General features: G+C 58.1%; 1 protein-coding gene across 1 annotated transcript; it reads right to left on the reverse strand.

The window, feature by feature from the left end:
- Positions 1-9300: 9300 nt before the first annotated feature.
- Positions 9301-15323, reverse strand: CCDC137 (coiled-coil domain containing 137). The gene is made up of 6 exons (XM_032797245.2): positions 15197-15323; positions 13999-14129; positions 13042-13237; positions 12414-12496; positions 10693-10772; positions 9301-10283 (listed from the first exon to the last, which is right to left on the reverse strand). Exons 1-6 carry the CDS (start codon positions 15265-15267, stop codon positions 10110-10112), a joined length of 735 nt encoding a protein of 244 aa, XP_032653136.1. The 5' UTR covers positions 15268-15323; the 3' UTR covers positions 9301-10109.
- Positions 15324-15694: the final 371 nt, after the last annotated feature.

A 15694-nucleotide genomic window follows, 5' to 3' on the forward strand; every position in this document is an offset into this window, starting at 1 on the left:
GGTCAGGAGCAGCTTCCAGGCAGAGCTTGTCGGACTCCTTCTCCTCTGGCTCCGGGGCAGACCTGCCAGGCCTAGCAGAGGAAGGGCACCGGGCGTGGGTGTGAGAGGTGATGTCAGCCTGGCTCATGCAGGGTCCGACCGCACTGCCAGTAGCTTCTGCACCAAGATAAGAGGAGCCCAGGCAGGAAATGGGCTATTTGAGCCAAAGCGGGGCTCTGCTGGGCCTGGGGGTCTGGGGCTACCTGGGGTTTGGCTCACGGCCCAGCTGTGGGCCGAGGCTGCTCAGTTAATCTCCCAGCCTCTGCCTGGAGGGGCATGGACCAGGATGGGGCCCTGGGCACAGCACCTGATAGACAGCTTCAGGGCAAGGGTTGCAGTCTGCACTTTGGATATCCCCACACAGATATACGCCCTGGCGCTGCAGGGCCATACTGCACCCCTGCACATTGGTGCACAGCCTGCCACTTGCTCACACACACACACACACCGCCTGCGCTCTGTCCTGCCCCCTCCCCTTGCACGTGCTCTCACACACACACACACACACTTGTGCACACACTGCCCAGCACACTCACCATCGCTCTCTCACACAGCCTGCCAAGTGTGCACACACTTATCTGCACGTGCCCCATTACAAAGGCACTTGTCACCCACCCAAGGGCTCTCCTACGGTCCTGTCATTCTCCCAGCCCCATGGTGGAAGGAGGCTCCTGCTCACTGCCCACTCCTGGCTGCTGGCTTGATTGTGCTGTTATCTGCTCAAAGATCGTGTCCAGGTTACTGAGTAATCCTGGGGGCAGAGGCTGAGAGAAGAGCTGAAGGCACCCTCAGAAGTGGGGCTGGGCAGGTCTTCCCCCCTCCCCACCGGCAGTGAGATCTGCCCGGAGGGGTCGGGCGCAGCAGCATCTGGTCTGTAAAGGAAAGGCACAGAGCCGGGCAGGGGGCTGCTTTCTGCTTGGCCATGATTTGAGCCTCTAGCTTTCCTTTCCCTGCCTCCTGGGTTTACACTGGGGCAGCCCCCTTGCCCCACAGCTGTTCCTATAGCCCCAGCAGCTCTGGCAGGAGCGCAGGCCCTTCCAGTGTCTCCCCAGGGCTCTGCCTGGCCCCCCAGGTCCCCCTTTGCAGGGTGGATGGTTGTGCTCGGGGGCTGGGGTAGGTTGGAACTAACCCCACGATCTGCACCACAAGCCCTGCAGATGGAGTTGGTGAGTTTCTCATGGTTCTGAGCCATGGGGGCGCAGGGGCTGGTATTCACTCAGCATGTGCAACCCCTCACCCAGCCGGGCCCGCTGGGTCAGACTCTGTGAAGGTTTGAGAGGGGCACGGGTGATGGGGTCACAGATTGAATGATCGGGCCCCTCCTCCGGAGGGGATGTGGTGCGACACTGCGCAGTGTCACTCAGCAGCCCCTGCTGCCCACCCCTGTTCTCTCTCTGCTTAGCGCTCACCCCTGCTCTCTTCTCTGGGCTGCTTTGTTTTCTGTGCACTTGGAAATCTTGAACCAGCCATGGCCCCGGCCAGGCAAACCAGACTCAACCCAGGCCCCACATGCCCACAGGGGCCCCGCTCTAACCACCATGCAGGGACTGGGAGCCACGGCCCCACAGATTTCTGGATCCTCCTTTCTGAAAGCCCAGCTCCAACTCAGTAACCAGCCGACTGCACCCAGCTAAACCCTCCAGGCCAGCAAGCAAACTAGGCTAGCAGACACATGCTCCTGCATTGCCGGTGTTAGTGACCCACACATCCCATGTCACCCTCAGCCCCATGGGGGAAGGGCAGAAAATGGGAAGTGGGGAGGATTTGGTTGTTATCAATGGCTCTGGTAACATATTAACAGCCCCAAGCTGGGAAAGGCCAGAGGTCGGTTGCCTGGTGCAGGCTGCTTTGGACCCGCCTGGTCTAGTTTGCAAGGACACAGAGATTCCCCAGGCTCACAGATCCCCCAGCTGGGGAACCAAGCCGAACCGAACCGGGCCCTGCCAGCCAGCTGCCGCTGCACCATGGCTCCCTTCCACACCACTACCCAGCCTGCAGTTCCAGCTCTGGAAGGTGCATGTCAGGCAAGGCCCCAGGGCCCAGCCCGCAGGATCACAAGGGGGCTGCCACCCCAGCCAGCTGGTGTTTACCAGGCACCTCGCCAGCAGCAAGGGGTATCCAAGCAACGCGTGTGTGTTTAAGCTCCTGGTGGCCATGAGCTGGCCTCCTAAACAAACCCCACTGCCCTTTCCAGCAGCCCATCCAGGGAGCACAAAGGGCGGAGGGGATGGGAAACCCAGCTGCCACCAGCCCTCACAAGTGCTTGCCTTTGATGCCATGGCGGCGTTCGTGGTACTGTTTATGGCCCTCCACCCTGAGCCACGTAAACCAGGTCCCAACCGAGATGCCCAGCTGGGGCTGAGCATGGGACTGGGCCCAGGCCCAGCTGTGGGCCGAGCCCTCCTGGGCGAGGCACTGGGCAGGGGAGCCCTGGCTAACGTCTAGGACGGGCGTCGGGGGGTAGAGAGCCCTGCTCGGTGCAAGGAGCCCACGGTGGTTACTTTAGTGACTCTGGCTTCCAACCGCTGCTCCTATTAGCCAGTCCCTTCTCAGCCAGGCCCTGTTCTGGGGGCTGCTCAGGACAGGGCGAGCGGGAGAAGGCGGAAGTGACGGACCAGAGCGTTTGGGGTAAATACAGCGAGGGTGGGGGTAACATGCGCTCTCCAAACAGGTCTGACTAGCCCAGCTGTGTTCAACCTGCAGCGGCTGCTCAGAAAGGCCGTAATCTGCCTGGGGAGGGCTCAGGCTGTCGTGGGTTGTGTCTACACTTGAAACACTCGTGCGTAGGGCTAAGTCAGCAGCTATGGCTCTCGGGGGGTGGATTTTTCAGGGTAGATCAGCGCTTGGAGGCTCCCACACTGGCTACTGCCCAGCCTGTTGGATCGGCACTTTGTCCTGCCTGGCCTTGGGCTCCCTGGGTTGCCAGCAGGTGAAGGTGTGAAGAGTACAGCTCCTCTCGCGCCTGGTGGGCAGGGCTCGGGCTCGCTGTGTTCAGCCCGCCGGCGTGGAAGGAGCAGCCGAGGGGGCTGTGCCCAGCTGATGCAGACCCTGGCCCTGCCCTCTTGCCTGGCACAGACTGCTCCGGCCACACGCCTAGGGCACAGAAGGGAAGGGAGTGAACAATGAGCCAGCTGGCTGAGGGGCTCGTAATGTGCCATCCAATTCGGCCGCCCGTCCTGTGCTGAGAGCCATGGTCTCCAGGCGTCTCAGACAGCACAGCTCAGGGGCTAGCTGCATAGCGCTGGGCAGGTCAGCTGCAGCCAGTGACCGCCTAGGGTCACGGCCAGTGGGGCTTTGCTCAGGCACCATTGCTTCATACCCAATCCCCTGGATACGATGGGCAGAGGGGGACAGGGGAGTTGTGACGAACTGGGTATGTTAATGTTTGCTCTGAATACTGTGTTGGTGCCTCAGTGTCCCCTAGGCAGTTCTTAAGTATCTAGGTGGTGGGATAAGGGTGTGTGATTGCTGCAGAGCAAAGGGCCAGTGCACCTAAATGCCTGGCACTCTGTCTCCTAGCAACTGATGGCCTGGGCCCCTCCTCTGCAAAGGTGCCAGCTGAAGGTGTTGGAGACAAAGGGATCAGGTGACCTCCTGGCCCGGGAAAGGAGCTGAGCAGAGAGGAGGGGCTGGAGGGGTTGGTTAGTCTGGAGCTACCTGGGGATAAGGAGTGAAGTGCAGACCTAGGGGTCTGGCTCACTGCCCCCCAGAATGGACCCGGCCGAGGGGTCTGGTTCGCTGTATCTACAAGCTCTGTTTTAGACCCTGTTCCTGTCATCGAATAAACCTCTGTTTTGCTGGCTGAGAGTCATGTCTGACTGCAAAGTGGGGGTGCAGAACCCTGTGGCTTCCCCAGGACCCCGCCTGGGTGGGCTCGCTGTGGGAAGCCCACGGAGGGGCAGAGGATGCTGAATGCTCCAAGGAGAGACCCAGGAGGTGAAGACGTGTGAGCTTCTTGCCCTGAACAAGTCTGCTCCAAGGGAGAGGAGGCTCCCCAAAGTCCTGACTGGCTTAGTGGGGAGCAGTTCCAGAGCATCGCCCGGTGACTCCGTGACAGGAGTGACCCCAGTAATGACAGGCAAGGCCCCCTCCAAGGCAGCAGGGAACTGCTGGCTCCTGCATGCTCTCTGCCAGTGCGAAAACGCCAACCAGAGATAGGGATTTTTCCTCTGGCTTCTCAGCGTGTGGCCAAGGCTGAAGATTAGCCCACAGACCTGGCCGCTTTTACCGCTTGCTGCTCTTCTGGAAAATAACTAAGGTCCTGAAACCGCTGGTGGTTCTCAGTCCAGCTCCAAGGGCCCGTCCTAGGGAAACCTGGGCACAGCTGGCACCCTGTTGGCACAGCAAAGATGTCAGGGTCCAGTATGGCCATTGCAGAGCACGGCTGCGGAGACCAAAGGTCACCCCCATGGTGGAAGGCTGTGGCTCCAAGCAGACTCGGCTTTTGGTGTTATGCAGTGCTTGGGTAAAAATCACAGCTCTTAAATGTGAGCTCTTGTTGCTTGAATGCAAAGGACAATGCAGCTATGGGGATCCATGCAACACCGGGCCCAACCTGGTTTATCCAGCCTATATCTGCTTGGGCAACAGAGGACGCCCGTCGACAGGCCTGTCTGCCCAGCACCTTCCACCAGCACTGAATTTCTGTTTGAAAGAAAACCCAAGAATGGAGCGACAGAGCCGGCCAGACCCAGGCAAGCAGGGGCTGCGGAGCAGATCAACACCAACAGGAAATCTTTTGTGCAAACCCCACGAGCAAAGCCAAAGTGACACCTGATGGTCACTGAACAGCCCTGCCTTTGTCCAGGTGCAGCAGGTGAAGTAAATCGGCTTCCAACGACTCCCCCTACCAAGAGGGACCCTGCTGGGGAATCCAGCACAGCAGGGGTGGGGGCTCAGTGCACCCACTGCCTGGCTCTGGGGCAGTGCCCACGCTTTGGATTATTTCCCTATGTCCTCGCTTGCTGTTGGAGGAGAAAGTGGGTCAGCGGGCGAGTGAATGGGCCGGTCCCAAGGTGGCTAGCAGAGCGTACCCCATGGGCACCTGCTACTGGGGTCTGCAGCTTTTCATTCACATTGGGCGACCCCAAGTGACCCCTACTGGATGATCTCGGGGTACCTCCCTGGACCACAACTGCACTGTGCCATGCAATCCCTCCCACCCCAGCGTCACGCAGGGTGAGCTGCCAGGGCATCAGCAGGAAACCTGGCATGAGCTGAGGGCCCCACGAGCGAGGCAGCCGCACGCCAGCCTGCCAAGGGGGTGCAGGCTTCTCATGGGGGGCCCTTTCCCAGCAGTCTCCCCGCCAGGGCTGGCTCTGCTTCCGCACTGACTGCCTTTGGAGGAGCAGCAAGAACTGCAGCTAGTTCCCTCTCCCCGGGGCTCTCTGTAATTGTTCCCAGTGAACTTCAGCTGCTGCTCTCAGCCCTGCCCCAGCATCCTCTTTCTTTGCACCTGGTACAAACACCTGCAGAGGCTGGGGCTGAGGGAGGGGCCCTTCCACTTCACCCAGGGTTTGCAGAGGAAAGTGGGACAGACACCTGCTCAGCACAGAGCGAGCCCTGCTATTCATGGAGCTGCTGCCCGAGCCAGGCAGGCCCTTCCTCACCCACCAGCACGGCGGAGCCAGCGTGCTGCAGCCCCAGGGACTATATTTGCTCAAGGGGCCTTGCTTGTGTGCAGCTGTAAGACTTGCAGATGCATCAATGTCCCTGCATAAAACCACGCATGGAGCTAGGTCAATGCACAGAGGTAAAAGCTCAGGGGAATGAGGGGCTTCCATGGAGTGGTGCATGCAGGGAGCACAGGTGCCAGAGGGGGGTTGCACTATACTTCCAAGAGCACAAGCACCGGGCACTGATTGAACTGGTCCAGTCAAGCCTCCAGCTGACACAAGCCCTGTGTCTGGCCAGGGTGTGTCACCGGGCAGACAAATTCTAGAGCTGCATTAGACACAGGAGAAAAACTCTCTTTCAATGAATCCTGGTGAAACCTCCCCAAAGGCCCAACAAGAACAGCGCTGGCTGGTCCCGATCAGTCACATTACCCTGGAAAAGTGGGGAAACCAGCTGTCACGTAGGGTGAGTGTTTCACCAGTGTGGGAAATGTCAGGTGTATCGCAGGCATCCTGTGGATCCAGATCGGGGTCAGGGCCCTCCATGGAGCTGGGCCCTGGAACCCACACAACCAAGATCAAATCCCTGCCCCAAAGAGCTTCCAACCCAGGTAGTAACATTCCGTGGGCTGGAGAGCTGGGGCCTAAGCCAACCTGATTACAGACCAAGCCCCACCTGAGGGGACTGGGCACTTCCCTACAAAGGGCAGAAGGTGGCTGCAGCAGAGAGGGAGAACCTGGCTTGAGGGGTGATGAAGTCCAGCTGTGAGGAGAACCAGGTAGGCTGCTCAGAGCAGGGAGGCCTGGGAGAGACCCAGCTTAAGCAGGGAGGAGGCTGAGAGATGGGTGAAGGTAAGAGGCTTACTAGGAAGTGGCCCAGGAGAAAGCAGAAGACCTAACTGTGGCATATGGGGCCTGGGGCTGAAGTCCAGAGGTTGGGAGGGGGGGGGGGGCATCTCTTCCAGGGGGGCTACAAACTGAGCCCTGAAAGCAGACTGAGGAATAGCCCAGAGAGGTGGGAGGGTTTGTTCAGCTTGGGATGCTCACTTTGGACAGTGGTGACCTTGGAAGGGGGGGACTGACGATGGTGACCCAGCTGAGTCACTGGAAATCTCCATGGGGCTGGGGTGGGAGGGCTGCAGAGCTGCTATGCCACAGCTGGCCACAAGGGGGGTGCCTAGCAGCCCCTGGCAATGGGGCAGGGCAGGGGGCAGTCACTGGCAGGGAGGGTCCCAGTCCTGAGCAAATAGACACAGAGGCTGGATCAGCTGGAGCTAGGCATGTGGTGCCTCTCCCTGGGTGTGCTGGGCCAGCACCTTTGCCAAGTCCCCATGATGACACAGGAGGCAGCTGCCAGATTTTCATCTTGCTGACTTTGGGACAGCGTGTCCCACTCCGCTGGGCTGCAGGGCAGGCAGGGCTGAGTGCTCAGCCTGGCGAGCAAGAGACAAACATGGACGGGGGGAATGATTCCCGCTCCTGCAGCCCCGCCAGCCTGCGCTATGGAAGCACCTGGACTGGCAGGCCCAGTCTCATTGGCTCAGGCCAGGGCCAAAGAACACTGCCCAGGAGGGCAGAGAGGGGAGTTTGGTGCAGGGATTTGGTGGGCCCAATACAGGGAGGTACCAAGCGCCCTCTGCTCGCTGACCCCACCCTGCCATAATCCTCTCCCCTCCCAGGTGGCTGCAGGGCTGGTTGGATTCCCCCAGCCGGTTCCATCACAAACAGCTGCTGTGCTAAGAGCCCTCTGTGCTGGGCCCGATGCGTCAATCTCCGTGACCATCGATCCACCTGGCAGCCAGGTTCTGCGCCTGCCGGCTGGCTAAGCCCTGGGCTGGAGCAGCCAGCAGTGTGCTGGGTGGGGGTGCAGCACGCTGCCTGGGCTCAGGGGAACCTGGGGCTGTTTCAAGCCCATGAACTGTGGTCTGGAGAGAGGCAGGGTGGGGCAGAGTGAAAGTTAGTGGAAGGGGGGCAGCTGCTGGGCTGCCTCACTTGGCAATGCCACCTCAGGAGCATGGGTTGGGGGCACAAGGCTGGTTACACAGGGCATGGAGCAGGCAGATCCAGCACTCCGACGCACACACCCAACACCCCATGAGGCAGGGATTCATATTCCTTCCTGCCCCCCGGCTCCGGGTTATGCTGGCAGAGGCTCCAACCACAACCCTTTGCAGGCTCTTCCAGGGTAGAACATGAGCCTCCTCCTGGGCCAGGAAAGGTCACTGCACTCAGGCTGGGGGCGTGGGGGAGGGGCCAAGCCCCTGGTGCTAATCTGTCTCTCCGGGGCGGTCCTGGCAGCGCTCAGGCCTGTGACTAGCATATCAGGGAAGAGCCTGACAGTCACCAGCCATAATTACCCCTTGGAGAGACGGGTGCAGCTGGTGGGGCGCGGCCCATCTCCCAGCACATGGCCCCAGCAGCTCAGCTGGGTACAAACAAGCTGGGGCTTCTGTCCTGGGTGAAGTGTGTCTGGGGGATAGGTGGGGGGGTCCTTTGCAGGAACCAGTCAAGGGCAACCTGATGTCTGGCCCAGCAAACCTCAGGATGCCCAACGGCTTAGCCCCTGCTCCCCAAATGAGCTGTCACCCACCTCCCCCGGGGGCAATGGAGCTCCTGGCTTTAAGACCGGGATCCACCCTGAGTCCAACGCATGGGGGGAGCCCCAGCCCTGTTGAATGCAGAGTCCTGTGCTCAGCCTCACCACCCTGCTCCTGGAAGTGGTGCCAGGGAGCTGGGATGGGGGAGGCACAATGGCTAGAAAGGGAAGATCCCAGGGGAACTAAACACTGTTAAAACTGGAGGGGAACCCCTCAGGGACCAGGGAGGGGAGGGCTGGGAACTGCATGTGTAGGACCTACTCAGAACACTGGCTTGCTGAGAAAATGCCCCAAAGCCATTCTCTTCCCCACCTGTCTGGGTGAGAGCAGAGAAGCTGGGTAAGGTGACCCCAGCACAGGGACAGAGGAGCAGCCTCACTAACAGGCAGAAACTGCAGGAGGAGCGTCCAGCATGCAGGCAGGCAGAGGGCTCAGGAACAGCTGAGGCAGGAACTCAGCCTGACTTGGGGCAAGGGGAGGGTATGGATGGGAGGCCCCCGTTGTGCCAAACAGACAGGCCTGCCAGGGGCAGACCAAAGACATGCTGACCTCTCTAGCAGCACCCCGGGACGGCTGGACCACACCCTTCCCAGGGGAATCCCACCTCAAACCCTGGTTTTCTCCATAGCACATGGGGAAACTGAGACACAGGCACACACAGAGCCCACAAGTTGCCCAGCAAGGCTGCAAAGAGAACCCGGGAGTCCTGAGTTTCAACCAGTGCCATTAGCACACAGCCAATCTGCCTCGGTCTATGGAACGAGCCAGGCACCTAGCAGGAGCTCCCTCTCCCAGCTGTAGCGATGGGTGCAGTAGCCACGTGACAGTCTCTCCTTGCCAGAGGCCAGCAGTCATGCCCACAGTGGGGAATGCAGGCCAAGGGGAGGGGGCCAGGGGCTTGGCTAGCCAGGTCATGTGCTGGGTGCAGACTGCCACCTGCAGGGGAGTCGTTGCTATTGCAGGGCAGGGAAGAAAGCAGACCCCTGCTCGGGGATTAGGGGCAGGAAAGGTGGTTAAAATGGATGAAGAAATGTAGAGGGAGATTTCCATTCGTTTTCCTGCTGTTTATTGAGTTTGGCTGAAGGAGCAAACATCCCCCAGCTCAGGCTAGGAGTGGCAGCTTGCTGGCTCTGCAGCCACCACTGGGGCCTGCCCTGCCTGTGCCTGGTGAGGGTGAGGTGGTCCGGGGCACAAACAGGCAGCTCCGTGTGAGACTGCCCCTTTGAGAGTGTTTCCTGTCAGCGGGTTCGGCACCTCCGGGCACCGGCCCAGTGAGCTCCCCCAGCCAAGAAGGCAGGCAGCACTCAGAGAGCAGCAGGGATGCATGGTCACAAATGGGCTTTTCCAGCACCTCCCTTTACCTTCCCTTCCGCACAGAGCCCAAGCCATGGCACCATGCCTGCCTCCTGCTGCTAACATGGTGTTGCCTCTGGGCTGCGCCTTTGAGTGACAAGGAGCAGATCCCAAAGACTCGGGTCCGGGGGCTGGACCCTCCCGTCACAGGTGGTTCTGCTCCAGCAGGAAGGGGGCAGAGCAGAGTTCTGGGGCCTGATGCAGCATGTTACACCAGGTGAGGGGCTGGCTGCTGTCACTGCTTGGCTAAGAGCCTTGTGCTCCACACACTGAGGGAGGGGCTGTGAGATTCTGCCCTCCTGGGCTTGTGTCCTGGTGACTCAGTCAGACTGACGGGGAGGGCTCCTCCCCCTACAGCAGATCCCTGGAGCACCTGAGGACACCTCTCACCATATCGGCATCCCCACATGTACTGAGAGGCCAAAGCCACATCTCCCCGCCAGGACACCACTGGCTGCCCAAGGGCTCAGACTGGCTTCTCCTGCTTGTCCCCTGCGAGGCAGCTCTAGGGCGCCTGCTGCTGTCTGCGTTTCTTTAGGTTCCTGTAGGCCTGGATGACCTTCTCCCGCTCCTCCTCCATGATGCGCTGGCGAGCGAGGGACATGGGGACAGCTTTGCGGGCAGGAATCGCGTGGCCAGGAGCCAGGAGAGCCGTCAGCAGGAGCTGCCTCGGACGAGCCTACAGAAATGGAGAGAGAGCCACTGTTAAGGGACAGAGGCTCAATGCCAGGAACGGAGCCCACTGCAGAGCGGGGCGCAGGGAGAAGGCACCCATCAAAGGGCAGCGACTGATGCCAGGGGCTTCCAAGTCTCTACTGTCAAGAAAATTCCTACTAAGCTCAAGAGGCCCCATGGTGCCAGCGGGTTGGTTCCACTCCACTTTCATCCTTCTAGAGAGCTGGCTTCAAATCCAGGACTCTGGCAAGAGAGTTTGGCAACCCCACAACTTGCAAATTCTGCTCCAGAGACCCAGGCAGATCGGGGGTGGGGGGAGGGGAGAGAAGGGAGGGCTGAGGGTCAGACTGAGCAGCATTGGCAGGGCTGGGTGACAAGCCCAGGGCTGAAATGAGATGGGAGCGACGGTTTACCTTCTCTTTGTTTACCCCATTTCTGGGCTTCACGGTAAGCGCTGGCGGCTGCATGGCGACCTCGCCAAACTGGACTGGATCTGAAAGGAAGGGGCGGGAAGGAGACAAACATTTCTTGAGATCTCGGTCGTGGTGCGAGTGTAGCCCATAGGATTATTTTGCTAGCTATTATATCCTCCTAATCCAGCCAGCAGTATTAATTAATGTTTCCTTTTCCAAAATTAATCCATTTCATTCTTCTTTTATCAGTATTAATTCCTTGGAATTTAGGGTGCATTGAGGCATGTGTTTCCTAATAATAAGTTTTGCTGAAATGCAAGAAGCCTACTGGCCTGTAAGATCTGCTATGTAGCAAAAAGTGGAATTAGTTATAAATATGTCAGCATAAAAGCTGGCAACCCTTGGCACTGATAAGAATGGTCCCTGAACTTTGGGGAGCCAAAGGGAGGAACTATCCACGTCACATCACAGGTTTATTCGGCTTCTACAACCAGTTGGTAACCACAGGGTACACCACAACTCGCGGCCATCCAGAGAGCCTAGGCTGGCAGTTTTGGAATGAGATAATCCTTATTAATATATTTAGAAAATAAGTGTCATAATCCACTAACCTATAGGAGAAGGGTCCCCATAAATTTCTTAGGATACAGAAACAAGATTTGAGTGTAGTAGGTTGGGCCTAAATTATATCAGTCAGGATCCTATAAAATACCTTGTAAGACAGCACTTAGTAAGTTAGGTTAGTTTTCACTCCTCTAAATTCTAAGGTTTTCTAACTCCTAAAGCTTCGGTTTCGTGGAGTGCTTGTCATCTATCTTCTATCACGCTGTCAGCTCAGCTCGTGCAGTGTAGTAGAATGACTCAACATTCCTAACCATTGGGGAAGCCAGCACCATCACGTAATCGGGCCTGTCAGGAGTGAGGCTGGTCCTTCACCTCCTATTACTAGGCTCCCAAGGAAGAGGGTGAGTATGTTATAATAAAAATGTTACCACCAGAAGTTTTGAAATTCGTTTACTGTTTTGCAGTTATAAGTTTCATTGCATTCCTTATTTTTATGTTAATGGCAATAAAGATTTTATCAATTTGGTATTGTCCTCAATGTATGTGTTCTGGCCAAGCACCCCAAAAGTCCTCTCCCAATACAGAACTCTGAGTTCTTAAACTCTATAGTCTAAATTGGACAAAAACCTGTAAATCTTCTGGTCAAATGCGATCAGTGGCGAGCCATAAAAACTAACCCATCAAATTCAGGTCAACAGGAGCTAGCAGACACACCCAACAGCTCCCACCATCCCAAAGCTCTTTAAAGACCCAGCATATACAGTGATTGCTGCTGAAATGCAGCCATCTCTGGGGAGAGCCGCTTTGAACAGCGCTGCAGAACAGCACAGTGCAGGGAGCGAAGCAGAATGCCAAGCTTAACAAGGATCTGCAGGCAGCATTTCACGAGGCAGGCTGGAGGAAGTACTGCCCCATCAGCAAGCTATTAGCTGGGCCCCACACTGTGTTCCCAAGAAGCTCCCTGGGCATATGCAGCCCATCAGAGCCAGGACAATGAGGAGCCAAGGAAGCAGGAGAACTTGGGACCAAATTTCAGGTAACGCACTCCTCTCCCGCCTGCAGACCCCTCCCCCTGGGTATGGCAGAGAGATAGGGCTCCATGCTCCAGTCCTGTGCCCAGAGCCAGCGCAGCACTGCCGATCCGTACCCACTCCTACCTTGGAACAAGGCCTTCTCCAGCATTGCTGCTTTCTTCTCCTCTCCCTTCTTTCGCATCTTCTCCAGTCGTTTATTCTGAAATCTAAGGATGCCGAGCCGGGTCATTTAGAAGGAAGGGAGAGCTTATTAATAAAAGGGTGCTGGGGCTGGGAGGAAGGGTGCTAACGCTCTGATTAGAACAGACCTGTCTACAGGATTTAAACCTGACGCAGACTGGAGCTTCCGGGGCAGGGGGTGTCTAATTACTTGTGGGTGCGCAAGGTCCCCTGATCTTTAACCTGACACTATCCCTTTAAGAGCTGACAACGCCACTCCCTCACCTCCAGGGGCACACCCCCCACCCCAGCCTTCTGGGTATCACCCAGGTGCAGCACCTCCTCAGAACGGGTCTGCACAGGCTGCCCTGCGTGAGCTCAGTACCAGCTGCTGGATGGCTGACAATGGACGATGCTGCCCCCTGGAGGGAAAGTTCCTGTACTGGCCCGAGGGAGAGGATAGGACCAGTCTCTGCCATGGCTGGTGTCAGTTAATTGCTCCCCCTGGGGACTGGCTTGGTGTCCTCCCCTCCTCCCCAGGGAACATCAGAGCATTCCCTTGGCCTCAGCATAAGCTTCTCCCCAGACCTACTTCTTCTTCTTCTGTGACTTCTCTGGGGCCGGCTCCTCAGTCTCAGGCTTGCGCTGCAGCTGGTTTTTGGTGAGAAACAGGACGTGCTGGGTCTCCTGCTCCATGCGCTGGATGTAAGCCGACACCGACTCTTGCTTCCGCCTCTTGAACTTGGGCACGGGAATATCACCCTGGGCTACAGGTTTCCTTTTGCTCGCTGCAGCCAAGATCACAACACATTTGACAGAGGAAGGGAGAAGAAACATCTGTGGACTCTGCCCACCCCAGGCAGAACAAATCCCAGGGATGTAGGATCTAGATAGGGCGTTTGCACCCGCTACTCCCGTTGGAAGCTGACACAGAACCTGACTCCGCTGATGTTTAGAATCCGCTCCGCAGCCTCATGCTGCCACTCAGCAACCCTTTGGGCCTGGCCAGAACAAGCAGGTTCCAAGATACTGGACAGTCGTGTACATCCAAATCGTCTCCCCTCCCCATTCTTCTAGCCTCACTAATCTCAGGCATCACTAGAGTGGCAGCACCAAATGCCCAAGACCCTGATAAAGAGCAAGAGACAGGGAAGTACTGTCCCCAATTTCCACGTGGGGAAGGGCAGCCCAGAGAAACAATGACCTGCCCAGCCTCTGTGGTAGATCTGGGAATTTGGAACCCAGATTTTTTTCGTTCCCAAGAAGAGCTATAAACCCTCCTGTGTCAGAGCACGAGATGACCAGCAACTGACATGGTAGGAGGAACAGAACCTGGCGGCAGATGATGCCAGAACTGCCTCCTCCAGGGTCTCTGCTACTTGCTGGTACTGGCCACCCCTGGAACCAAGATATTCAATGGGAGGGACCTCTTGTGGGGCCATGTCCCATTTTCAGTGAAGTCAACGTAACTAGTGTAAACTAGACCTAGTCTGAGTGTGGTGGGTTCTTTCAGGTGGGTTAACAAGGCCCCGGGGAGGTCGGCCTTTACCTGCTTTCCTTCTCCTCCTGTTCTTGGGATTTTTCATCTCTTCTCTGCTCTTGATGAGTTCCCGAAGCCGATAGGGGATTTCCTGCTCATCAACATGTTTGGGCTTTGAGTTGGTTTTCTTCTTCTCTTGGCTGAAAAGGAAGAGACGAACCGAGGTCAGAAGCCAGGGACAGGGAAAGGTGCAGGACTCACTGCTGCAGCACGCAGGGCCAGGTAAATAGGAGGCAGGGTCTGAGCTGAGAAACAGGCCCAGTGGACTGGGTTTGTCTATCCAGCTGACTGTCCCTCTTCTCACTGAGGCAAGGCAGGTGAGGTAATATGTTTTAGTGGACCAGCTTTTGTTTGTCGAAAGAGACAACTTAGTGAGCTGACAGAGCTCTGCAGCAGGTTTAAAACAAACAAGAGGAAGTATTTCTTCATACAACGCACAATCAGCCTGTGGAACCCTTTGCCAGAGGATGTTGCGAAGGCCAAGATCATAACAGGGTTCAAAAAAGAACTAGATAAATTCATGGAGGGCAGGTCCATCAATGGCTATTAGCCAGGATGGGCAGGAATGGTGTCCCTAGCCTCTGTTTGCCAGAAGCTGGCAATGGGTGACAGGGGATGGATCACTTGATGAGCCCCTGTTCTGTTCATTCCCTCTGGGGCACCTGGCACTGGCCACTGTCGGAAAACAGGATCCTGGGCTAGATGGACCTTTGGCCTCACACGCTAGGGCTGTTCTCCAGTGTAAGCTCGACAGCTCGTCTCTCTCACCAACAGAAGCTGGTCCAACAAAAGCTATTTCCCCGCACTGTCTCTCTCCTGTCCTGGGCCCAACAGCTACACAACACTGCACCCCCCTTCGAGTGGCTGGACTGGGGTGTTTCCTTGCTGGCCGGTAAAACAACAGTCCCACATTCACTGCACCGGGGGGGGGGGGTAGCAGCGGGTTCCCGGAGGCAGATTCCCAAGGACCAGAGCGGGAGATGGCATCCCAGGGCGATAAGGCGAAGCCAGTCGCACATTGCAGAGGCTGGATGCAGGCGCCACTGGAGGGGGGTGTCTACCGGCCTGTGCGAGGCCGCAGCTCGCACGAAACCAGCCCGATGGGAAGGGACCCGGCACCGCGGTGACAGGCGCGCCCGGCTCGCCCCGCAGAGTCCGTGGGACCCGGGGGGGACCCCCCCGCCCCACCGAGCCGGGCGCACCGGACCTGCCCCTGCGCGGGCTACCCGCCCGGACCCCGCGGCCCGAAGGACCCGGCGGCGGCGGGTCTTGACCCATAGCGGAGCGCTCGGGGAGGGCGCACTGCGGCGCCACGGTGCGCCTCCTATCGCTCCTCGTGCTGTCGCCCCACTTCCGCTGACCCGGAGCCCCGCCCTCCAATCCCCTACTCCCATTGGGTCCGCTGGCCCCGACACCGCCTCCTTCCGCAACTAGTTAGTCGCGCCAAGAGCGGAACCGATTGCGGCTATTGGCTGAGGAACGCTGCCCACTTCCGCGGCAGGCGAGACGGGGTTGTCAGGGCGCGGCGCGGACGCTAGTTTACTTCACGGGCGGCGGCCCCGGGGCGGTCCTGCGCATGGGGGGCGGAGCCCGCTGCACGGCCTGGGGACCTGCTTTCCAGGTGAGCTCCCAAGCGGCTGTTCGGGGGCGGGGAGAGGAGAGTTGTGAGGCCGGAGGGGTCCGTTACGGGGGGGGAGAGGAAGCA

The sequence above is a fragment of the Chelonoidis abingdonii genome, chromosome 13, assembly GCF_003597395.2.
Source record: "Chelonoidis abingdonii isolate Lonesome George chromosome 13, CheloAbing_2.0, whole genome shotgun sequence".
Classification (NCBI taxonomy): Eukaryota; Metazoa; Chordata; order Testudines; family Testudinidae; genus Chelonoidis; species Chelonoidis abingdonii.

Coding starts and splice junctions, on each gene's coding strand:
- CCDC137 (XM_032797245.2), bottom strand. CDS start 15,267: ATGGGTCAAGACCCGCCGCCGCCGGGTCCTTCGGGCCGCGGGGTCCGG. Junction 12,497..13,041: donor AAGTCACAGAAGAAGAAGAA/GTAGGTCTGGGG, acceptor CGGCATCCTTAG/ATTTCAGAATAAACGACTGG. Junction 10,773..12,413: donor GGAGAAGGCCTTGTTCCAAG/GTAGGAGTGGGT, acceptor CCTTCCTTTCAG/ATCCAGTCCAGTTTGGCGAG.